General features: G+C 35.4%; 5 protein-coding genes across 5 annotated transcripts; all 5 read right to left on the minus strand.

Annotated features, from left to right (window-relative positions):
* Nucleotides 1–9,669: 9,669 nt before the first annotated feature.
* On the minus strand, nt 9,670–13,741 carry LOC120116798 (glycosyltransferase-like KOBITO 1). Its single transcript, XM_039137219.1, has 11 exons — nt 13,322–13,741; nt 12,687–12,836; nt 12,490–12,542; nt 12,111–12,219; nt 11,859–11,993; nt 11,675–11,719; nt 11,378–11,565; nt 10,924–11,065; nt 10,713–10,759; nt 10,511–10,598; nt 9,670–10,170 (listed from the first exon to the last, which is right to left on the minus strand). Exons 1-11 carry the CDS (start codon nt 13,697–13,699, stop codon nt 9,907–9,909), a joined length of 1,599 nt encoding a protein of 532 aa, XP_038993150.1. The 5' UTR covers nt 13,700–13,741; the 3' UTR covers nt 9,670–9,906.
* Nucleotides 13,742–15,544: 1,803 nt separating this feature from the next.
* On the minus strand, nt 15,545–18,347 carry LOC120116799. The gene is made up of 5 exons (XM_039137220.1): nt 17,990–18,347; nt 17,637–17,769; nt 16,846–16,979; nt 16,706–16,763; nt 15,545–16,357 (listed from the first exon to the last, which is right to left on the minus strand). Exons 1-5 carry the CDS (start codon nt 18,133–18,135, stop codon nt 15,908–15,910), a joined length of 921 nt encoding a protein of 306 aa, XP_038993151.1. The 5' UTR covers nt 18,136–18,347; the 3' UTR covers nt 15,545–15,907.
* A 64-nt stretch (nt 18,348–18,411) lies between these two features.
* LOC120116889 lies at nt 18,412–20,129 on the minus strand. The gene is made up of 3 exons (XM_039137278.1): nt 19,255–20,129; nt 18,951–19,039; nt 18,412–18,500 (listed from the first exon to the last, which is right to left on the minus strand). The coding sequence occupies exons 1-3, from the start codon at nt 19,515–19,517 to the stop codon at nt 18,412–18,414; spliced, it is 441 nt and encodes a 146-aa protein (XP_038993209.1). The 5' UTR covers nt 19,518–20,129.
* A 318-nt stretch (nt 20,130–20,447) lies between these two features.
* LOC120116890 lies at nt 20,448–21,704 on the minus strand. The gene is made up of 4 exons (XM_039137279.1): nt 21,506–21,704; nt 21,154–21,445; nt 20,981–21,044; nt 20,448–20,891 (listed from the first exon to the last, which is right to left on the minus strand). Exons 1-4 carry the CDS (start codon nt 21,702–21,704, stop codon nt 20,448–20,450), a joined length of 999 nt encoding a protein of 332 aa, XP_038993210.1.
* Nucleotides 21,705–22,244: 540 nt separating this feature from the next.
* On the minus strand, nt 22,245–25,874 carry LOC120116891. The gene is made up of 4 exons (XM_039137280.1): nt 25,592–25,874; nt 24,384–25,514; nt 23,670–24,085; nt 22,245–22,610 (listed from the first exon to the last, which is right to left on the minus strand). The coding sequence occupies exons 1-4, from the start codon at nt 25,872–25,874 to the stop codon at nt 22,245–22,247; spliced, it is 2,196 nt and encodes a 731-aa protein (XP_038993211.1).
* Between the last annotated feature and the right edge of the window lie 231 nt (nt 25,875–26,105).

Genomic DNA, 26,105 nt, shown 5'->3' on the forward strand with positions numbered 1-26,105 from the left:
TACACTTAGTATGATTTCTCAACATTTTAGAGTACAAATCGCCCTATTTTAAATTCATACACTTAGTATGATTTCTTAACATTTTAGCGTACGAAACGCCCTATCTGAAATTCATACACTTAGTATGATTTCTTAACATTTTAGCGTACGAAACGTCCTATCTGAAATTCATACACTTAGTATGATTTCTTAACATTTTAGCGTACGAAAAGCCCTATCTGAAATTCATACTCTTAGTATGATTTCTTAACATTTTAGCGTACGAAACACCCTATCTGAAATTCATACACTTAGTATGATTTCGTAAGATTTTAGCGTACGAAACACCCTATATGAAATTCATACACTTAGTATGATTTCGTAAGATTTTAACGCACGATTTCTTAACATTTTAGCGTACGAAATGCCCTATCTGAAATTCGTACACTTAGTATGATTTCTTATATTTTGCACACTTAGTGCCCTTTGGAAATCACCAATTTACATTAATAAGTCATAGAAATAGGTCTATTGTAACATATACGTACATATTTAAATGTACTCACCTAACTTTCCTTGCTAAGCATCTAAAGCGTAAGGCGAATTACTCCGGTACTTTGCCTTTGCCCTTTGTTTTGCTTGACTCGGAAGCTTGGTTTCGATCTGACTCATGCATCCATTAAAACATGTACCATACCCAAAGTTAGTATATTTTCTAACCATTTGTTGAAAACATTTTAATATTTCGATATAACAAATTAAGTTAAATGAATTTTAAGATTTTCCAAAAATATTTTCTAAGTATATTCGATATAATTATTCGAATATCAAAATATTACTCAAAGTATTTCAAAGTTCATTTTAAATCCTTACTCAAGTGTAAAATTAAGTTTTAATCTTAAAATAATTTCAAAACGATTTTATAAAATATTTCGAACCATTTTAAAGCCAAAAATTCCAGATTGCTCAGAGGGAACCGATTCCCCCTGAATGGTTTGGCTCTGAGAATTCCAGTATGCTCGGAGGGTACCAATTTCCCCCACACTCCAAGCTGTTTTATTAATTGATTTCACACTAAAACGGTTATATTATCTCCACTAATCATCCCCAACGTTCAGAATCAATTGAGGGAGTATTTAAACAAGTTCTGAAGCCTTTGATCAACAAGAAATCATAGAGAAACAAGAGAGAAAGCATCAAACACCAAGTTTGTGCAAATCAAGCCAATTTTCCTTTCAATATTCATTTTGCTTTCAAGAACACCATTTGTGCTCATTTGTAATTATCTTTGAGTGTTCTTTTCTTGTTCTAGAATTGTGCAAACATCTTACCTTGTGAGGTTTTCCTTGTAAGTTTGCAAATTTATGTATTTCTCTTTGAAAAAGAGTGTGCTTAAGAATTTGGGGTATAATTCTTGAGGGAGTTGTAAGGTTACTCTTTCTCCTCAAAAGAAAGACAAATTAGTGAATTTGTGGAAAATCCTTAGTGTGGATAGCTAAGGTAGTAGACGTAGACTTTGGTTGAGAAAGTCGAACCACTCTAAATCGCTGTGCAAATTTCTTTCAATTTTCTGCAAAAGCTTCCACCAAATTTTTAATTGCCAATTCACCCCCCTCTTGGCCATATTCGTCAATCGATTAACTCAACAATTGGCATAAGAGCCTCACTCATTTGAAGGTTTAATCGCCTCTTGAGTCGATCCGGGAAGAGTTAAATCGATAAAGATGACGTCTACTTCCGGTTCATTCTCTATGGAAGAATCCAGACCTATTGACGTGCCTCCACACTTCAATGGAACAAATTATCATCATTGGAAGAGGTGTATGATGATATTCATCAAAGCATTTGATATAGAAGCTTGGATGATAATCAAGAAAGGATATTCCTCTCCTACTAAGAAGACAAAGAAGTGGAGTGTTTAAGAACGGAAGGAAGCTCAACAAAACTCAAAGGCTATGCACATGTTGTGTTATGCAATTAATCCTAATATATATAAAGGAGTTTCTTCTTGTTCAAGTGACAAGGAAATGTGGAATAAGCTTGAGGAGATCTATAGAGACAAGGAAGATGAAGAACCAATAAAAGTGATGTCTCTATTAGCTCTCACAGAGCCAAAGGTATCTTCTAACTCAAATATATCAAATTCAAAAATCTTTTAATGAGTTACAAGATGCTTATGATAAATTATTTTCGGAGTTTGAGACCATGAACTCCAAATACAATAAATTGATTTCTAAATTTATTGCTAAAAATGATCTTCTTTTAAAAGCTAAAACAGACTTGGAAAATCAAAATGAAATGTTGAGAAAGGAGTTAGAGCTTTCAAAAATAAAATCTGAAAACTTTGAAAAAGAAATTTTCAAATTAAACAAACTTCTTCTAGAAATGAAAATGGATTTTGAAAATCAAAATGAAATCTTGAAGAATGATTTAGAACTCTCAAAAATGAAATTTGAAAGTATTGAAAAAGAAAATTTCAATTTGAAAGATAAGCTTGAATGTTTAACAAGAGAAAAAGAGATCATTATAAATAATTCATCTAGTTCAATAATGACAATATGTTCACATTGTCATTATCATGGTCATAAGGAACATACTTGTCCTTTAAAGAAAGGAAAACGATTTAAAATTAGACAAGTATGGGTTCCAAAAGGAACAAGAGGCATTGAAACTAATGTTCAAGGATCCAAAGCAATTTGGATACCAAAATCTACTTAAATGTCTCTTGTAGGTGTGTGAGAGCAATGGTGATAAAGATTATGATATTCAAGATGCTTTAGCCACACATAAAAAGGGAATGTGTAACCTCTAAACTTAATGTTTTTATTATTTGGTTGCTCATTTAGTTTATGCATGCATGAGTTTTTAAAATGTTGAATTATGTTTTATCTCATGTATGTTAAAAAAATATTGTATGATGAACATGGTAATTTTTTTGGTAATGTTTTATAAACTCTAGTTCATCATATTATTTTTTGGTCAAAATTGTTTTTAAATGTAATTGATATCTCTTTAACAATTGATATCGATTTTTCAAAAACTTTGGTTTTGCAAAATTTTGACCTGAAATTTTTCTTAATGTTTATGCATAGATTTTTGTTTAAATATTATAAAGTTTTAATGCATAACATTTTTCAAAAACTTTATGCATGTGCTCTTAATCTCTATAATCAACATTGCATAATGTTTTATATGTGAATGAGTTAAAAGCATAATCTTTTGAAAAATAAATTTGATAAAAGATACAATGTTTTATTTTAAATGATTGCAAAATTGATTGACATTGCATCTATTTTCGATTATGCTTGTTGGTCATAAAATAGGGATATATACATGATGCATTTAGATTTTATTGATATGACTATTTTGTGCCTAGTTGCTAGGGATGAGCATGATAGTTGGTTATGGCATAAAAGACTAGGACATGCTAGCATGAGTGTTTTGCAACGGTTAGTTCAAGGAGAATTGGTTCGAGGGCTGCCTAAACTAAAATTTGATAATGATAAAATCTGTGATGCTTGTGCTAAAGGAAAACAAAAGCGAGTTTCTTTTAAATCCATTAATGACGTATCAACTAGTAGAGTATTACAATTGATCCATATAGATCTTTTTGGGCCAATTAGGACTACTAGCTTGGGTGGAAAATAATATGCATTTGTCTTGGTAGATGACTATTCTAGATATACTTGGGTTCTATTTTTAAGTACTAAAGATGAAGTATTATAACATTTCATCACATTTTCAAAAATAATCCAAAATAAAAAAGGTTACTCTATAACTAGTGTCAGGAGTGATCATGGCACTGAATTTGAAAATCTTGGATTTATTGAGTTTTGTAATTCTAATAGTATTAGCCATAATTTTTCAGCACCTAGAACCCCTCAACAAAATGGAGTTGTTGAGAGGAAAATCGAACTTTAGAAGAAATGGCTAGAACCATGCTTTGTGAAAATAATTTGCCAAAATAGTTTTGGGCGGAAGCCACAAATATCGCTTGTTATGTTGTAAATCGAGTAATGATTAGGCCAATTTTTAAAGAAAACTCCAAATGAAATATTCAAAAATAAAAAGCCTAACATTAGCTATTTTCATCCTTTTGGATGTAAATGTTTTGTTTTGAACAACGATAAAGAAAACCTTGGCAAATTTGATGCTAAAAGTGATGAAGGAATTTTTCTGGGTTATTCTTTAAATTCTAAATCTTATCGAGTATTTAATAAAAGAACTTTAGTTGTAGAAGAGTCTATACATGTTGTTTTCGATGATAATCCCCTTCCGAGGAAGGATTCTTGTGTGAATGATGATGTAGGTATTATAAATACAAATGAAGTTAGACATGACGTTGAAGAACCATCATCAAAGGAAGAAACAAAAGATGAGGTAACTCATGATCCTCTTGAGAATCCAACCATTAAAGAAAGGGAAGTATCTTATCCAAGAGAATACAACTATGTCAAGGATGGTGAGATTATAGGTGATCCATCAAAAGGGGTAACAACTCGATATTCTCTTAGAAATATTTGTAATTATGTTGCATTTATTTCATGCATAGAGCCTAAGAATATTAAAGAAGCATTAAAAGATGAACATTGGATTATGGCTATGCAAGAAGAATTAAATCAATTTGAGAGAAATAAAGTATGGACATTAGTTGAAAGGCCTAGTAATAAAATCTACTATAGGTACTAGATGGGTATTTAGGAATAAGCTTGATGAGAGTGGTAATATAGTGAGAAACAAGGCTAGACTTGTTGCTCAAGGGTATACTCAAGAAGAGGGCATAGACTATGATGAAACATACGCTCCCGTAGCTAGGATGGAAGCAATTAGAATGTTATTAGCATTTGCATGTTTTCATGAATTTAAATTATATCAAATGGATGTTAAAAGTGCATTTTTAAATGGTTTTATAAAGTAAGAAGTGTATGTGGAACAACCTCCAGGTTTTGAATATTCAAAATTTTCGGATCATGTTCTTAAATTGACAAAAGCGCTTTATGGTTTAAAACAAGCTCCTAGAGCTTGGTATGAAAGATTGTCAAATTTTTTAATTGAAAAAGGTTTTTCAAAAGGGAAGGTTGACACTACATTGTTTTAAAGCATAAAGGTAAAGATTTGTTAGTAGTTCAAATTTATGTTGATGATATAATATTTGGTTCTACTAATGATGTTCTTTGCCAAGAATTTTCTAAGCTAATGCAAAGTGAGTTTGAGATGAGCATGATGAGGGAGCTCTCATTTTTTCTTGGGACTCCAAATCAAGCAAAGAAAAGATGACATCTTCATCAATCAAGCTAAGTACGTCAAAGATATGCTCAAGAAGTTTGGACTGGAAATAACAAACCTCATGACACTCCAATGAGCTCTTCAACAGAGCTTGACTTAGATGAAGGAGGTAAATGTGTAGATGTTAAATTATATAGGTCAATGATTGGCTCTTTGCTTTATCTAACTGCAAGTAGATCGGACATTATGTTTAGTGTTTGCTTATGTGCTAGATTTCAATCATGTCATAAGGAATCACATTTACTAGCTGTTAAGAGAATATTTAGATACCTTAAGGACACTCCTAGTTTAGGACTTTGGTATCCTAGAGACTCTAGCTTTAGCTTGCATGCCTTTTCTGATGCGGATTATGGAGGATGCAAATTAGATAGGAAAAGCACCTCTGATACTTGCCAATTCCTTGGAAATATGCTGATTTCTTGGTTTTCAAAGAAACAAAATTGTGTTGGCTCCGAGAATTCCAGTATGCTCGGAGGGTACCGATTCCCCCACGCTCCAAGTTGTTTTATTAATTGATTTCACACTAAAACGGCTATATTATCTCCACTAATCATCCCTAACGTTCAGAATCAATTGAGGGAGTATTTAAACAAGTTCTGAAGCCTTTGATCAACAAGAAATCATAGAGAAACAAGAGAGAAAGCATCAAACACCAAGTTTGTGCAAATCAAGCCAATTTTCCTTTCAATATTTATTTTGCTTTCAAGAACACCATTTGTGCTCATTTGTAATTATCTTTGAGTTTTCTTTTCTTGTTCTAGAATTGTGCAAACATCTTACCTTGTGAGGTTTTCCTTGTAAGTTTGCAAATTTGTGTATTTCTCTTTGAAAAAGAGTGTGCTTAAGAATTTGGGGTATAATTCTTGAGGGAGTTGTAAGGTTACTCTTTGTCCTCAAAAGAAAGACAAATTAGTGAATTTGTGAAAAATCTTTAGTGTGGATAGCTAAGGTAGTGGACGTAGACTTTGGTTGAGAAAGTCGAACCACTCTAAATCGTTGTGCAAATTTCTTTCAATTTTCTGCAAAAGCTTCCACCAAATTTTTAATTGCCAATTCACCCCCCTCTTGGCCATATTCGTCAATCGATTAACTCAACACCATTATACTTAAACAATACTCAAAAGGACATATCATTAACTTTCTATAACAATATCAGCCTATTTTTAACCTTTCTGGCTCTATAGTATTGATACCCCTATCATGGTATCAATACTAATATACTATGGTACTGATACCCCATTCTGGTATCGATACCAATTTTTGATTCGATGTTGCTTGGTATTGATACTAGATACTACTATATATTATGGTATTACAACTGAAATTCTATTGTCCCACCTATAAGCAAGATTAAGTCATTAATTAACACTATGATCAATCAAAGAAATTCATTAATGTTAAGAGATTTTTTTTTTGAAAATAAATGAAAGTTTACCTTGATTTATTAACAGGGTAGATGAGAATGGGGCCATTGCTTGTATCAGTAAGAATATTGCCACAGACATGTTGAGCAAATATTTGGATTTTACTTATTAGGATGAGAAAATTAAGCCATGGATGTAGAACTTCCGATAAACCTTTCGACCTTAGTTTGATCTCGGAAATGTAAACTCGGTCTAGAAACTCAATGCAGGGAACTTCTGATAGAAAAAGTGTTGATGGAACATGGTTTAACTGAGAGAATAAAGTCTTAATTTCCTGAATAGTGAAAACAAACATAAGTGTTTCCATTGATGTTTGGAATTGTCTCGCCCGATTTACAGCAGCCATCATGTCTCGGTTGAAGTACTTTGCCAATTCTAGGCTGAAAAGAGTTCTTCCATCTGACTCAAATTTGCTGGCTTGAACTGGATCTTGTGGATTGAATTAGGATCTCCAATTATTTAAGAGACCTGTTCTGTTTATTATTACAAACCCTCTAATGTAATCAAATGTGCTTTCTCCGGATATTAACTTCTCTTGGTCCTTGACAAAACGTGGCAAAATCTGTGTACAACATTATAATCCATTTTCACCATTTAATGAATGAGAATAGTCACAACATTTGTAATTTCAACTAAACTAAGACCATGTAGTTTAAAGCTTGCCGTTTTTACCATTTCCGGTGATATTCTAGCCGGTGTTATGATACCAAACTGACCGAGTCCTCAGAGAACGCTGTAAAAGAGATCAGTGTTCTGTTTCTCTGAGCAGTTAACCACTTCTCATTTCCCTGCATTCATGTATCTGGAGGAACTACATGAAGTTCAAACTTGGCACCCAGCTTGTCGATATCTACAACTTTGTGCACAATAATTATATCTTAAATTGATTGAGGTATATGAACACCTTTATATACATCTCAAATTAACCATGATATCTCCCATATATTCATTTATAGTTTGGAAAACCATGATATCACCCTTACAAAATTACAAGAGAGAACTTTGAGTCTTAAACCATTGATCTGGGCCCATGAAAGTTCTCAAATCGCTGATAAATCAACAAAAAGTTCAGCGGTAGCCTTCCAATTAAATATCAGAGTAGGTTTCAATCCTGGTACCTGTGGGTTATAGGCCCACCACACTTCGGCTGCCCCACTCTGATTATTGTTTTGACATTAAAGCTGTCAGAACTTTAAATAACGTTTTTGGTTAACACACATGCTAACATTCAGGAAATTGTAGTTGCGTATGATTTGTATATTGTTTATTATTCCTAAATATTTAGGAACATATGCTCATATATATTCATTTATTGCTTTCAAATAATAATTAAATTAAATGTATATCAAATATGGGTACGAGATTATGACATTTTTTTGTTCTGATAAATAAAAAAAAGAATTGACTAGACCTAAGTTATCCTAGTACTCTCTTTCTAGGGGTTGCAGAAATTCTTGCAGTCCGCTTGGAAGCACTGGTGCATATAGTTATAACTGTTTTTAAAATAATATTTTAAAAAAAAACATTATGACTCATATTTGAGTAGATTATCAGCCACCTTATTTCTTTCCCTCGATATACGTTCGAACATCACTTTCCAGTTGCGGCTCTCTATATCCTTTATCAGCATGGTTAAGGTACGTTGTCCTTTGCATGGGATAACTTTTTGTGTCATTTTGACAGTCTCTTTACTCTCTGAATTTACTATCACTTGGTTTTTCCGAGTTTCGTAAATACTCCATTCTTCAGCCTCAAATGATAATCTAGAAATTCAGAACCAAAAGTTATTGATTCTCATCATGTTTCTTCCTTAACTCTCTCCAAGTCCTCAGCATATTGGACTGTATTCAACAGTTGGATGCATCTCTCCATTTTTTGCTTCTCAAATAACTTGTTGGTCAACAGTGTATAAGAATCTAAATCAGGCCCTGCTGCAATTCCTTTAAGATTATCCCATATTTCGTCGATTCGATCCAGCTTCATGAACATCCTTAATAAGATGTTATATATGTATGTATGCAAACACAAGTCACATAATTTGTCTTCCTTCATCTCCCTATACAAATTCAAAGCACCTTCGACATCCTTCCTGCCTCTATACTCCTTAAAGGAAGAGCTATAAGTTACAGCCCAATGACTAATCCCATTACTCACCAAGCAACTTCTCTGCCTCCTCGATCCTCCCGGACGAGCAAAGGCATTTAATAACTGAAGTATATTAAAAGTATACACGTTTTTAGAGGTGACAAAAAAGGATTTAGAAACCTTATTAAAAGACATTAAAGATTCCTTAATCTTGCACGAATACGAACCAGATTATTTGTAGGAGATATAGTCTTAGGCATTGCGCATCCGAGCTAATCCATCAAATACCATTACCCTGGACCCAAAAAAATACCACACCGGTGAAAAGAAAAACAACAAAAACTTAAAGGAAGCCTTCTCTGGGATTTCAGAGCTAGGTTTCGATCCTGGGACCTGTGGGTTATGTGCCCACCATGCTTCTGCTGTGTCACTCTGATTGTTGATTAGTGTTTGAAGCATTTGCTATTTAAAGGTTTTGTTATGGTTAATATACATTCTAACATTCTAGGACTACTTTTTTTTGGTATTACACTACTTCTAATATGTTTGCTATCTACGTCAATAGTAAAATATTATTATATTCAAATCGCAAATTAAACTAAAGCTCATAGATGTGACACTTTATGGGTTCTGGTTACACTCCAACCATGGAAGGCTCCAATTTGAGTAGAGAAGAGTTATAAAAGATTCATATCAGTGTTGGTGTTATTGTATATATGACAAGTCCAAAGCATTTCATCATATTGACTCACTTTCAAATACATAATCATATGAATCTTAACTAATTAGTGTTGTGTGTTCTCAACTTAAACAACCATATTATAAATGGCGATTTCATTTACTGGTGTTTTTTTAACAAATGACCTACAATTATAATTATATGATGACGATTCAATTTCTAGCAATGCTCAAAAATACATTATTATAAATGGCATGATTCTGTAGTATCAAAGAGAACAACAATATCATGAATTACAGTATATTTAGCGGCCAATTCTTGCTTCACACATTCAACGGCAGAGCAGAAATCTGTATAATTAACTCTACACAACAAGAAGATATTGCATACCCACTCTTTCGCTTGTTCTGTGACTCCTGTGTGTTCGAAGCAAAAGACATGATAAACTGTCCGTCATTGCTCTAATGTCGTCATTGTCCATGCAGGGGGCGACAAAGGCGGAACGGCTGCTTCCTCATACGCTTCAAATTCCAGCAACCTCCTAACAGATGGTTGATGCTCTCTATTTCTACTAATCTTTCTTGAAGCCAGGGAAACAATTCTAGATGTGTTGCTACTCTCAATGGACGCTAAAAACTTGTCCTTCGATATTGTACTAGGGGCATTTTCAATAACAGAGCTGAATACACCAGACTCTCTTAAACCTTGTATTATGGCCTGAGATAGCAAAACAACATTATCAGGGAGAGGTGATGAGAAATAGCCAGAACTGAGAAATTTGAACACATAATCGAAGTGGAAAAACATATTGAAAAAACATATGTTGAAATGTAAAGAGAAATTAGCTGACCCTATTCCCATATGTAACGGGGTAAGGGGGAGGTAGGGTAGTAGGCTGTCCCCAACTCCTTATGAAAATATCCAAAATTTTCATGTATTCCTTAATCTCACTGTGGATATATCATTTCAAACTTAATTCTAAAGGTGATGCGTATAAAAGTAGTTCCGGTTTCATCTGATTTCCAATTTCCACTAATGTCAAATAACTTGGCCTTACCGTTGGAGCATATATGCGAGTTAAAATACCCTTTCTCAGGAGTTTAAGCCTTAGGTCTTTGTCACCCCACACAACATGTTCACGGTACCTATAATAACCAGAGCCAATATAGTTCAACATGAGCACATCCCCACATTAAATTCAAGTAAAAAAGGAAACTTTATAAAAAAAATAAAAGAAGACCCTGCATTCAATCATATACCAGTTAAGCATCTCTTCTTCTGTTGCAGTTGAAGCAATTATAAATGCCTGCAACAAATAACATTAACATAGATAATCAAACAACAGTTATAAGGAAATGATATCCATAACAGGCTATAATATCTATTTCATATCTCCAGATGTTTAACTGCCTTTTCCAAAATAGCACGAGTAAAGATATTTAAAGAAAAAAACCAAGGTATTAAACTTACAGCTCTATCAAATTCCAACATGAAGCATCTTTTGACATCTTCCTTAGTAGGCTTGCAGCCACACCGATCACGTCTAGATGTTAGGTCTGAAAATTTGGCATATGTGTAGTGTAGAACAGCAGCCTCCTCCAATTTGATTTCACTTAAAGAAGGAAAAAAATGAAAAGAATTGCCATTTGTATGTACATAGAAAACGATATTAATATATGCAGCTCCATTCTCACAAGTCAGTTTCAATTAAGAAATGGTTATTTATGATATGATGCCAACATAAAACATGCTCTCGTTATCAGCGATCAAGCTGCCCCCATCCCCCCAAACACCTCTGACCTCCCCCGCTCCCTTGAAGCTATATGCAAGTATGCATGTCAAAGCACATAAGAATATATGATATATGAGCATTGGGTCATGCTATCTCATCATGATTTTCTCTAAGAACATGGAATCACCATACTTTGGGGTTTTCATATAATTGTGCCATCTGTGAGCCCCATTTGGACGAAGATGATCCTGAATACGGGCAGCTGCTTTCCCGTTCCCATAAGTCAAGAAATAATTCGGATTACCACGAGTTGATTCTTTATACATGCCAAAGTAGGTTTCTTTTGGTAGATGGTCATAGTTCTTCTTGAACATTGACACCTGTTAGCATGGATAGAAAAGTAAGCCATTTGTGAAATTACTCCCAACTTCAACCAGTCGATTTACTGAACTAATGAAAAGCAAGGAAAATGGACATGCGACAAATTACCTCAGTAAAAGGATCCTTGATATCATCTCGTTCAACGCTGCTCTCCTAAACAAAAAGGAACAAATATTCCACTGTCAAACATAATGGGCCAGTCCAACTGAATAACAAGATCTTCAATCATAACCACCAGTTCCAAGTTCCCTTATTGATAACTTTCCTCATTAATTTATATGATTCTACTTACATAGTTCGGAAATATGACCATATCAACATTGCTAGGTACATCAAGTAACAACTGTCTCAAAGAATATTCACGTGCACCAGCTGGGTGTATTAGCTCATCAGTATCAAGATGAAGTATCCAGTCCATTCCAGCATCCTTATATTTTCATGCAAAAAGGGCAAAATATCAAAATAAGCTTAAGATTAATCCACTAACAATTATAAATAATAAAGTATTTCAATTCATGAAAATGGAATCATTCATGAAGCTTACCCTTGCCATGACAATGGCCATTTCCATATTGAGAGATTGCTTTACAAATAGCTCATAATTGCAAGGCTTGTAAAAGAAACTTGATAACCATGTCTCATTCCAGATCCGGCTGAAAGCCACATAAAATACCAGAAGTTACAAAACAGAAAGCCATTTTGAGCAAAAATAGAAAGGGACTTGTTCCTAGAGAACAAGAAAAGAAAATATAATGAAAGCAATCAAAAAATAAATGCAAAATAAAGACAGTTCATTACCAGTATCCTCCACATTCTAGTTAAACAAAAAACCAGGAAGAAATATCGAGAACAACCATGCTTTCACATTAGTTTTAAAATCTAAGATAATTACTTTTATCATAAACGGGGAAAAGCTAATTGACCTTTTAGCCTGCTGCTCTTCAAGCTCTTTAGTTCTGTATATAACTTTTACCCCCTGAAGAGTGAAGATATAAAGCTTATGCTATAAGCAAATTGGACCAACAATAATCACAGGTAAATCAGGTAGAGCAATTCAAATTATAAATGAAAAACATAGAAAAAACCATATCATAGGCCACAAAAGACTTCGTAAACTCACAGGAATAGACTCCAAAACTTTAGAAACATTTGGAGATGCAGTGTGCCCTTCCACAAAGAGGAAAAAATTTGTGACTCCAAGAACCTTGTGGTAAAACATCCATGGTAAAATCTGCTCCAAGCCAGCTGATGTACTTGTTGTTATACAAATCTGGTATTTCAGAGGCAAAACAGCTGAGTGTTATAAACAATCACTCCAATTGCCTCTAAGAGGAAAAGTCAGCTACAAGAAACAAGGTAGGTGTAAACTTGATTTAGATCTTCCACACATAATGAATGTATGTACTAACTATAATATTGATTTGATGGGAAAGAACATCAATTGACAAAAGAACTTCATAAGAAATAAATTTAACCGAATTTGAACAAAAGGTCAAGTGTGAGGAAGACAAACACTTGGGAGTCTGAATTCATAATAAGATTTTCGACTTAAAATCCAGAAAACGGTACGGATCAAAGCCAATACTGGAGATTTTAAACAGGATCACAAGCTGAAACTACAGAAGCTAAGCGATATACACCAAATATCAATTACCGGTAGCAAGATAAAATTTCCAACAAAAATTACAGCCAACAAGAAAAATCTCCAATATAGCAAGGTTCAAATCATCCCCGGAAAAGAAAAGAAATGGCTACCTTGGGCCTTAAATTAGCTTCAAAGCCAAATTTCCAGTCACCATAGTAAGGGAGATAAGGAGAAGAGCTACGACCGAGATTGATGCAATCAGAAGAAGAATGCGATTTGGAGGAGAGAGTTGAGAAAGTCTCCATGCCAGGGAAGACCTCATGGTGGGACCCCCGCGGTGCCCATCGGGAATAGGCGCCGGATGTGGCAATGGTGGGATCGGATACACCCCCTCCACGCCACTGTAGAACGAAGGCTAACGCAGCTAGAGAGAGAGGGAGGAGAGTTAGGAGGAGCAGAAGCTTAGAGAGGAAGGACTGGGAGGAGGATGAGGCTGACGTGGCGGAGGCTAGCAGCGGATTAGAGCGGTGGTGGTGGTGGCCGGCCATTGCGATGGCTGGAGACGGCAACAAATTAAAAGGTAGTCCAAGGGAATGGACTAATCAATTGTTAAATGAAAATTAAAACCAAATAAATACGTAAAATAAAATAATTTCCAAATTTTCCTTTGCATTCCTTTCTCTCTTTACGATTTGGATAAACTATATTGATAGTCTACCAACTATAGTGTATTTTTCGTTTTCATCTTTTAAATATAAAACGTTACATAATGGTCATCTAAACGAAAGTTATAAATTAATATTTTTTTCGTTAAAAATTAAGAGGAAAATAATTTGATATTTAATTATATTTGTATAATAATAAATTTAATGTTTAATATATATATATATAATATTTTTATTTTTATTTTGATGAGTTCATACATACTATTCTCTTGAATGATAAAATGTATTCATTTTTGTTTATCAATTTGTATAAAAGATTTCAATAAATAAAAACAATATGAGGTTTTAATTTTGAAAATTCATAAACTTTCAAAACAACAGACAATACAAAGATAAATCTAACTATTTTGTATTTATAAATATATATAAATATAATAAAAAAATTTGAACATAAATACGGTCAAACATTACTGAAATCGAATATTAAAATTCGAGATGTGATTATACCATCATCAGTAGAAGTGTAAATGAACCGAGTTTGAACGAAAAAAGTTATATTCGTGTTCGTTTATTTATTTTTGAAGATGTTTGTGTTCGTTTAAATTTTCAATATCATGTTCATGTTCATTTATTTATTTTTAAGGTGTTCGTGTTCGCTTATTTATTGTTCAAAAATATATTCATTTAATATTCGCGAACGTGTTCATGAACATGTCCGTTTAGCGTACGTTTAATGATCACGAACATTAGTAAACATGTTCGTTTAGCGTTCGTTTAGTATTAGTTTAGCGTTGTTTTGGTGTTTGTTTATCGTTCATTTATATATTCGATTTTTAATTTCATTTGCAAGCTAAAAAAAATGATAAAATTATGTCACTGGTGCTTAAACTCCTTAAAATATATAGTTTAAAATGCAACTTTTATCATGTGTTCTATTTAATCCTTATCTTCACACATATTTAAAATGTAAAAAAAAAAGGGAAAGGAGAATTGGGTAATCGAGTTTGCTCATAAACATAAATGAACGAGTTGATAAATAAACTCATAAACGAGCTTGTTCGTGAACATAAACAAACCGAACACACCTTTGTTCGTGTTCGTTCATTAATGATCATAATTTTTTTGTTCATGTTCGTTTATTTAACTTAATACATGAACATAAACGAACGTTATACGAACGGTTCACCGAACTCTATGTTCATTTACATCCCTAAACATCAGACACCCAAACCATGTACATGCACATTAAATACATTCTATACAAAAAGATTGAAATCACCAATGTCTTTTGAACGCTCGGAAATCTCACAAAATAGCATGATTACACAAAATAAATTATTTATATTTTGTGTTTAGAGACCTTTAGAGTAACCCAAATTTATCGTAAAATACCACCACTTAAGACCATATTCACCAGTCTCACCCTCTCCTAAGTAAAATGTGAGCGTCTGTAGTAGAATCTTGGGAATATCCTCAGAAGAGAACGTGAGACATATGTGAACCAACGTCAGAGACTTAAATTATCATGACAGTCGAATTTTCGGTTGCCTTATATTTATCATGATTGTAGGTGTTATCACTATCATTGCAAATATCATAATCACACTATAATAGTTTTAGATGATACATTTACCGTTATATGTTATTCCGATAACGAACCGTGGTTTAGATCCATGCCAAAGACTACGACGTGGGTGCATATGTGAACCAAACAAGCGGTTCTCACACTTTTCATAACAACATTATGAGAACGCAGAGAAAAACCTGATATTCTTTACAGAGACACGAACAAGATAAAGTAGGAAACAAGCGCACACAAAGAATGTGTAAAAACTAAATATCTTAAAAGTTTTAGGGTCTAACCCCCCAGGCTGACATTGAATACAGAGGTCTTTCTTGCCAGCAGATTACCACACGTCCATTATCCTCTTTGATTTTATAACCATCATAGTTATTGGTCTGCAACAATCGTCCCGCCTGCAACATGCCATGGTAGCTTAATGGCACCCTTTCGAACCCCTGCCAACTCGAATCTCAGAATCCATTTCTCAACCTTTTCATGTCTCTTCTTTCTCTCAACACCTTCGCAAGCTATGATGTTCTTAATTCCTCCCCGAAAAGCATCTTCTCGACCTTTTGTCGCTCTATCGGAGCTCTCGATACCGTAGACTCTAAGCAATCGAAGAGTGCAGCATAGAAATTCAATGCTTCCATTACCCTCTCCATTAGAGTAGAGCCGTTATGTTTGGATTCCTGCTCGGTTATAACTATCAATTTCGGTGACAGTCCCCGAAGGGCAGATAGAAAGTTCACCATTTTCGGTGCAGGGGCCAGGGTAAGCGGGGATAACGGTGATGGTGACGACAAGTCAGAACTCGGGCTATATGCACGGATTGGCTCTTTCTTAAGCCACTCTCCTAATGTACGTTGGTTCATCTGCAAGACTCTCTGTGATCGATCGGTGTTGAGGTTCTTAGACATGGATGGTGAGTTGATCCGTCTAAGCATCTCATCATCCGTAATCAAGAATTCATATGTCAACTACAAGAGACAGTTCACTGAGAAATTTAGTACAAATTCAGGCTTATTAACAAAACATAAATATGTATATGCCCAATTTTAAATATTAGCTTTGGCAATTTTATTAGTAATAAAAAACAAATAAAAATTTGCACTGAACCGCTAAATGTATATAAGAAAATCAACTGCTAATAGAAACGATGGAGTTTAGGCCAACCAAAATGTAAATTTATTTCAACACAAGATAAGAATAGCATACAAATAACTGTTAGTCTCAGCCATCAACATATAAAGAAATTATGCCTGTGTCTCAGCTTATTACAAAATTATGATGAAAGTAAGGAATATGAAAAGGGACCAAATGCTCACATTTATTTTGATTTTGAATTCTGCGCAAATCTTCTCCAACATTTTCTTGGACCGTGCACTGTTAGCCACAAGACATTACACACATTGCTAAACTTGTAAGCGCATATCAAACAAAAGGGTAAGGGTATGGAGTTACTAACCCTTGACTGGTAAATTGCTCTCGATCATCTAATATTAAGATTACTTCATATACATCCTCAAACCTCTCCCCAAAGCTCAGAGGCGGAATGCTTAAGACATCCATATCTGCTGTTAGATCATTTGAACTTGGCCTCTGCACATATGATATATCAAAATATCAACCAGGGTAATGGCAGCTCTTCATGCAAGTTATAAATAGAACTCACGAAAAATGGGAAAATAGTAAACCTATAAATGAACAAACTACGATCAACATTAAGAAAATTTGAGAGCAAGCAGTCCTTAGCTATTAGTAGCATATAATAGCCAAGCAAACAAAGCTCAAAAAAATATGTATCTTAGCACAGTCTGAACTATTTGAATTAGAGTGGATCCTTTACAAAAAAAATGAGTTCCTTAGGCTCTTGCAGTTCATAAGGAAGAAATATTTATTAGACACCATGTCTAATCAAAATATTCTTGTTTTCACTCAAGCCATTTTTTAGTATTGTTTCTTTCAGGAAATTTTTTTATCAGTGCTTCATATCCCATCATAACATATCTGAGACACAGATACAAGATAATCGAATTGGAATTCACATACAGAGGAAGAACAGGCCTTAAAGTTACATAAGTTTAGCCTATCTCCGTCATCTGTACTTAATTGAATCCCAATATTTTGCACTCCATCATGAGGTTCTTTCCCTGAGCATTTATAGAAGAAGAATCATATCATGTCCCACAATTTTCAAAAATGAAAATGATCCTCTCAGTTATTTATTGAGTAATATTCAAATTGACAATATCTAACCATAAACTTAATCTTCTCGAAGACGACACAAGACTGCTGGCAAAAGTGAAGAAATCTCCTTGTTCTTCGAAGTTTCAGAGACTTCAGCAAAAGCAGAAAGAACTTGTTCCTTCGAGTACTCCATGTGAGTACACTACAAAAAGGAAATCAAGAGATTAGGGGAACAAAACCCTCAGAGGAAACAGGACAAAAGTACATATTAGAAAGTTCAGGAGCACAAACAGTAAACATATTCCACAGTAGGTAATAATGCTTCATGGTCTAAGAGGCTAACACTTAATCTGAAACTACAATTGTTTGTAAGTCAAATGAATTTTCAATCAGAAGCTACAAGCATCTCAATTGTCATATACCCTTTCAAGACAATCAAAAGGAACATCAATGGATTTTTTCGACTGAAAAACAGCTTTTTCAGTTGTCTCTTCTGTACACAAATCAGAATCGCATAACTCCTGAACAGATGCATTTTGCGCGTCTGGTTGTGAAACCCTTTCCACATCAACCATATTTTCTAAGGGGTCTTCCAGTTTAGATTTCATGAGGCATTCACGTGCTGCTTCCTTGCCTTCTGGTGTCAGCATGTATCCTCAAAAAGGAAGTTAGCATTTCATACATAAAACACAAATCACTAAGCAATCAGCCAACCACATGCAGCCAACCAAATAATGTTAATAATATGCTGAAGCAACAGTCTGGTATCATTAAAAAGGAATAAAATAAACAAAATAAAATCCATACTTTGCCGGACAACTTGATTTCACAACAAATCCCTTTTTTATAAGCGTAGACATGCAGGTCCATCCGCTATACCAGTCCCTTGAAGAAATTCCAAATTGGCTAGGTTTCCCTTTTCCTTTCTCTGGCCTAATAATGCACAAATCCAGATTTAAACCACCAATCAAGCTCCAAAATCACTAAAAGTATTGAGAAGAAAAAGTTTAATTAAATGCAAAAAAATCAACATATGGAATAGACGCCCGTGAGAGTCCACTTGCTTCAGTTGCATCAATAAGATCCTGCTTATGCATAAATTCATTCCCATCTACGGTTTCCTTATTGACGAGGTATACCCATCGATACTTCAAATCAATATAGAAATAACATGTGACAATAACGATTTAACATAAAGATAAACATAAATACCTATATAGAGTAATCAATCATGCATACGCCACTGAATTCTTTTGGGGCAAATAACGTCTGTTTCCTTTAGTTTTTTATCTAATCGTGCATTAAATAAGAATCGGAAAGGAAGAAAATCGAACAATTCAAGAGGATGAATACATAAAAGAAGTTCAAAAAAAAATTAAGTACCCTTTCTAGTTATGTCTTCTGGTTTTGAACTTCCTGAACCACCGTCAAAATAGCCACGCAAAAGCACCAGAATCCATTTCCCAACACCTCTATCCACAAACATAAGCTAAATTATTCCAAGAAAAAATAAATAAGTAAAAAAAAATGTTTGCGAAATGAAATAGCTAGACCGACCTACATCAAATTCTGATTTTGAAAACCACCCAAAACCCACACCAGGAAAAAGAAACAGCCCAAAGAAATCAACTTTACTTTCATTGAAAATGCAAATGATCAGATGAAAAAGAAGAAGAAAGGAGAATACTTGACGTTACTGAGATCTTTGAGTGTCTTGATGGGATGCTGAGCGTTGCAAATATTGTTGTATGCCTTTGAAAGAGTCATGTCAGTGTTTTCTTTTATTTTGACTAACTGAATAGGGCAGAGAACACCAGGTAGGATGGTTCGGCGGTCAACGTAATTTATCTTGATCGTGCAGGAATCCCCACCTCTAACTAAAGTATTTGATCCAACCATTGGCGAAAGAAGTCCCTCGTAAGCCTGGTAAGAGGGGATCTCTACATACATCCCGGGGATAGGAGATGTGGCACTGATGGTTCCATCCTCACCCGGCCTAGCATCACGAGATGAACAGCTCTGTCCTAGGGTTGTGGACTTTCTCGATTGGTCTATACTAACATAAAGTATGTTGCCTAGTATGCGGCCATCTACTTAGGTTAGGCTGACCTTGTTGGCCTATGTTCAATCACCTACTCGTGTATAGAATCAACCTCAGCCTACTCTCGCATACGGTCAATCATCCACCTCGTTGTGAGACACGCAAGAGAGTGTAAACTCGCGAGATGATGCCCCACTAGAGGAGGTCCAACAAGGATGAATTTCACTCGGTCAATGGTCGAGAAAAGGGTCTCCAGTTAGTTAGACAGGTTGGTTCTTTGCGAAATCGAATGAGGAGAGCAGCAGTGAAGTGGGGTGGGGCTTACCTGGTTTTTCTGCAGTTACTGGCTGCTTCGTTGATTCGGATCCATGGGAATTGATTGTTTGTCATGGTCACGCACGGTTTTCATAAAGAGTCTATTTCCAGCTCTTTTTTTTGGATAATTGAAAAATTTATTACCCAAAAGAGCAGTGTTCTGCTACAAAACAATCATCAATGAAGAAACAACGTAAAGTCAAGAACAACCTATTAACAAAACAGAGTATAGGTTATTCAATACTCCATTTCTTACAAATAGTAATATTAACACTATCAAGTCTATTAATATTCCAACCTCTAAGTTGAATTCCGACAATCTCCTTGATAGCTTTAAGAATTTCTGTTGCATTTCTGGAGATTCCTTTGAACAACCTTCTGTTTCGTTCATCCCATAGAGAATAGAGAAATGCACACCATGCAAGTTTCAAAATTGTGATAAGTAGGGATTTACCTTTCCAAGCATGAGAAACCGATGCTAAGAAGTTGTTCCAGGACATAAAAGGTGACCTTAATCCGGAGAGTTACAGAATGGCTTTCCAAAGAGAAACCGCTAGAGGACATTCAAGGAATAGATGGTCTCTTGTCTCCCGGTCCTCATTGCACAGAACACACAAGCCATCTGTTATAATGCTCATACGTTGAAGCGTATTCCTAGTTGGCAGTCTGTCCAAGATAGCCATCGAAGCAATCATGCTGTGTTTTGGTATGTGAAGAGGAAACCAAATTAGATTATGCCAAATAACTTTGTCCCTCTTTACTCTAATCTCATCCCAAATGGCGCGAGTCATCATTGCTCCTGTAGAAAAAACAGTTTGTGCTTCTCTTTTAAGTTTTAATAGTTTCCTGGAGCTCCAACTAGCATTAGTTCCACCTTCTGAGTGCCAAAAGTCTCTATCTTTTAACACGTAGGATTTGATCCAAGCAACCCACAGTGAGCCCTCTCCTGCTAAGATGTTTCTAATGAGCTAAATTATACACGCCTTGTTCCATGTTTTTAAGTCCTTTAAGCGATGCCTCATTCAGATTTCGAGGCGCATATCAATCTCCAGCTTACTCTAGCGCCAGTAGCAGCCTTGTCTGAACCTTTCCAGAGAAAACGAGAACATAGTTGCTTAATCCTGTTTATAATAGATTGTGGTAAAAATAATTGTCTACACCAGTAGTTAGCAACACTAAATAAGACAACTCTGATAAGTTCGAGCCTTCCTGCATAACTCAAGTGTTTGCCTGACCAGTGATGGAGCTTGGCTTTGATTTTTTTCAATGAGGAGTCCACAATCCTTTTCAGAAAGTTTTCTCGTTACTAGAGGTACCCCTAAGTATCTCACAGGTAAGCTTCCATGTGTGAAACTCGTGATTCTATGTATAGTCTCTATATTATTAATAGGGATACCAACAGCGTAAAATTCACATTTGGCCGCATTAAGCTGAAGTCCAGACATTTCATAGAATTTATCTAGGACACTGATGACTCCTATAACAAATTCTACAGTTCCTTTACAAAAGATTAGGAGATCATCTGCAAACATTAAGTGAGTAAGACATATCTTCTTGCATTTAGGATGGAAGCCAAACATACCTCGTGTCGCAGCTAAATTAAGAAGTCTGGATAGCACATTCATTGAGAGGGCAAATAATAGAGGAGATAGGGGGTCACCCTGCCTTATACCCATGGCACCCTTGAAGTAGCCAATCAGACTGCCATTGAAAGAGATGGAGTATCTTACTTCTGAGTAACAAGCTTTAATCCAATTGATGAAAATAGGTGGAAGTTCCATAGCAGATAGGATTGCAGAAATGAAGCCCCAATGGAGAGAGTCGAAAGCCTTACGTAGGTCAATTTTCATACAACATCTTGGGGAAATTGATTTCCTTCCGTAGCCTTTAACTAGTTATTGAGCGAGGAGAGTGTTGTCAACAATATTGCGTCCTTTAACGAAAGCGGACTGATTCAAAGTAATCACTTCTGGGAGCAGATTGGTCATTCTGTTGACTATAATCTTGGTAATTGACTTGTAGACAACAGAGCAACATGAGATAGGTTGAAAGTCTTGAATCTTACTTGGGTTTGGAATTTTAAGAACCAAGGCAATTGTTGTAGCATTGAAGGCTGGCAGCAACAAAGTTTCTTGAAAGAAGTACTGAATTGCATTCATCACGTCGTCTTCAACCATATTCTAACATTTTTTGAAAAAGTATGGGGTGTAGCCATCTGGGCCTGGAGCTTTATCATTTCCTTGATTAAAAATAGCAGTTTTAATCTCCTCTTTAGATACTTCCTTGACCAGATCAGATGTAGCTCCAATTGACAATTTATATTACAACAGATCTTTTAGTATAGCAGGGTTACAATTAGTTACAACGGGATCATCAGTGCGGATAAGCCTTTTGAAGTAATTAATCACCTCGGAGGCCATATCGTCAAAGGATTCAAGCCTACTTCCTCGTTCATCAACAAGCACTCTGATTGTATCCCGTTTATTTTTGGCAGCAACGATAGAGTGGAAAAATTTTGTGCATCTGTCTCCCTCCTTTAACCATTGAGCTTTTGCCTTTTGTTTTAAGAACATAAGCTCGGCTTCTTCGAGAGATTTTAGTTCATTTTGTAGAGTAAGCTCCTTCTCGAGTACGTCATCTCCTCTTAAAGTTGATAATTGTTGCAATTCCAACTCTGATTTCTTTTGCTTGACTCATATTGAAATGTCACTGTAGCAATCTGTATTAAGCAATGTTTTTAAAACCGGGTCATACCTTGAATCAGTGAAGGTACTGGTTCAACTGGATTTTATATAAAATAATATTTTTTTTAAAATTTTTTTACATAATATTCAAAGCAATATTAATATATATATAACATTTTTTTTAAGTTTACAATATTAAAAGGTATAAAAATATCACAAGTCATAACATATATAAGATAAAAAACATAAAATCAAGTGAAACAAAATGATTCAAATCAACTACAACATAATATTTAAGGTAAAACATATTAAATAATAAATATAATTATATAACTATAATCAAAAAATAAATTTGGGGCTGAAAAAAATCATAACAAACGATGTCTTTTAATTTAATTTTTTTAGAAAAAAAAACAATCTCGCATGACTAAGAAACATAGTAGAGCATCCCAAAAGTCTAAAGAGTAAAAATATGAGAACAAAACAATCCCACATGGCTAAGAAACATAGAAGAGCATCTCAACTGACTTCTATAAATACTATAGGTAATTTGACATTCAAAATCATGGAGCCTTTTGGTGAGCACAGAGCGAACTATTCTTTTGCTTCAATTGAGCTCGAATTTCAGGCTTTAATTGAACTTCTAAATATTTTTTGAGTTCGACCCTTTTCGAGTTCAAGTTTCAATATTATATTTCGAGTTCGAGTTGAACTTGATAATTTTTAGCTCGTGAGTTTTTGAGTCGAGTTGAGCTTATTTTTAAGTTTTCGAGTTTGAGTCGAGCTCAGCAGTACTCGAGTTCGACTCGGCTCGTTTAATAAATGACTTCGTTTGGTTTAATTTTTTTTAAAGAAAAAAAGATAACCGACGGTTCACACCGGCTTTGTCAATTTTCAGCCGGTTCACCCCGGTTTTGCCGGTTCTTAGCCGGTTCTTTACCGGTTCTGTGCTCATCCGATTTTGGGAGTTAACTGGACCGGACAAGCTACTGATTCACGGTTCAACCGGTCGAACCGGTCGGTCCAATTTTAATAACATTGGTATTAAGTCTCGAAAAGGACTTGCATAGGATTATCTTGAATAGCTTGTTGAGTAAGGAATTCAACAAATGAATTTTGAAATTCTTTTGCCCACAAGGGATTGAAGAGCACCCTGTCAAGTTTCCTTGCAACGAAATATTCTTGCTGCTTGTTACTCCAAGTGAACAATGGACCAAAGTAAGGATGGTCTTGTAGAGATAGTTCTTGCGTGACATCGAGGAAGTCTTTCATTTCGGGAGATGAGACAGGGCCAAGTAACTCATGATCAGAGGTTTCATTCGCATTCAAAATTATGTTGAAGTCCCCTCCTATTATCCAAGGGAGATGGCCATATTGGTTATCAATTTCACGCAGCTGATGCCATAGAAGTCTACGAGTAATTCCGTCGTTGCTGCCATAAGTTGCAGTAATAATCATAGGAGCTCCTTGAAAAGAACCTTTGACAGTAATGCATTGATCAGAAGGTCCAAGTCTTTTTTCCACAGAATCCAAATCCTTCCGTTTTGAGCGAATTCATAATTTGCGCAAACGTTCCACTTAGCAAATTTAGATTCCAGTAAACCCACTGACTTTTCCACCTTTACACGGGTCTCCAACAAACATAATACATCTACTTTATTTTGATAGGCTCTTTGAAGTACTTTGTCTTGTTTTAGAGGGCTATTTAGACCTCTAACATTCCAAAAACTGATATTGATATTCATTGAGGAGGAGAGGCCAAACCACTCACTTTACCTTCTGCTGTTGAGTTTTTTGATCTGTCTAAGTGGTCCTTCTTCTTCTTTTTGAGTTCGTTGAGAAGAGTTGTAACACCTAAAGCAGCAGTGCGTACTTTCCTTGATTGACTCTCTGTGGCATAATTTTCGTCAATTGAATTTAGGATGGCGTATCTGTTTTTTGATCCTGCCAGGACAACTTTTGAGTTGTCTTTGATCTGCTTGCTTCTTCCTTGTTTAACAATTGATGAGATGTTGGTGTCCAGGTAATCATCATTTGGAACTGCTTGATCAGAAGCAATGGACTCATTCACAGCAGCAGAATCGGTTAGGACAGTAGGTTGAGTGGCCACAGTTGCTTCATTCGAAGTAGATGGTCCATTGAACACACTGTTGGAGCATCCAACCAGATTTGCAGTAGATTCTTTCTCGGCAGCAGGGTCGTAAAGGACTGTGTTTTCAACAACAGAATCATTTGGGACTTTAGTAAATTCTGTACAAACTGATTCCTTTCCATTTACGCCTTTGTGTATGCTATGCATCTGTTTGACACTTGAGACAGTATTCTTTGGTTCATGTGAAGCTTCTGTTTTTCCTTCTGTAGAGGCTTCTGAGATTGTTTGTGAAGCTCCCTTTTTAATCCAAACCTGAGTTGTGGTCGGAGCAGAAATTGGTTTATCCGGGCAACCTTTCTCACTATGACCGAATACCATACATTTTCTACAGCAGGATGGTATACAGGGTACATCAACAGAAATAGAAGCTGCTTGCCCATCTCTAAGTACAACGTCTATGAATTTTGGGAGTTCATCGTTTACCCCTATTTCAACACAAACTTTGGCATATTCCAGTCTTGATTTTGAAGCTGTAATGGAGTCCATAGAGAGAGGGACTCCTATTGCGCTTGCGATGTAGCTTAAACCAGTACGAGAATAGAGTTCCAGGGGAACGTTAAATAGTTTAACCCAAACTGGAATTTTCGATAAATCGAAATTGAGTCGTCTAAGGTTTGGTTCCCATTTTCTGAGAATCAATGGCTTGTTGATGATGTGCCAAGGTCCGTTTTCTAAGACCCAATCTCTAGCAGTTTTGGATTTAAAAGAAAAAATGAAGAGGGTTCTTCCTGCTTTACTGACCTGAACTTGAGAACCTTGCAGAGCGTTTTTCCATAAATTGGCAGTGATCTTTTGCAATGAAACGAAATTTGGAGAAGCCCCTAGTTATTGCCCGACGAGAGAGAGCTTCCATGATGAGATTCCGGCTTCAAAGGCCTCAGATGGAGGTTGAACCTTAGGGACCCCTTCTCGGCTTGAAGGAGGGAAAAATTCCAAATCTTGTCCAGCTGAGCATCCAAACAGATTTCTCCAATCCATTGGAGGAACAATTGAGAAGAAAGAACATAAGCAGGAGAGATTTGCAGATGGAAGGACGATCGAAACACCGGCGACACGACGAAATTCTCAGTTTCCATTAGCCCTACTAACGTGCACCCAGAGAATATCGCTATCATGCGCCATTGTGAAATTCTCTTTCCAGCTCTTGCCTCTTTTGCAACAAGTAATTAGCTAGTTCCTCATTCTTAGGACACATTTCTCCATCTACTTTTTTCTAGGTTTTTGCTCAATTGTTAAGGCTAAAGGCTTGAGATTTTTTTTTAGGTTTTTTGAATTGGGGATTGCGCGGAAGAGAGGAGTGAAGAGATTTAACATAAACTTCAATCCATGGAAATCAATCCATTTTC

Source organism: Hibiscus syriacus, unplaced genomic scaffold (genome assembly GCF_006381635.1).
Source record: "Hibiscus syriacus cultivar Baekdansim isolate YM2019G1 unplaced genomic scaffold, ASM638163v2 tig00110303_pilon, whole genome shotgun sequence".
NCBI lineage: Eukaryota > Viridiplantae > Streptophyta > Magnoliopsida > Malvales > Malvaceae > Hibiscus > Hibiscus syriacus.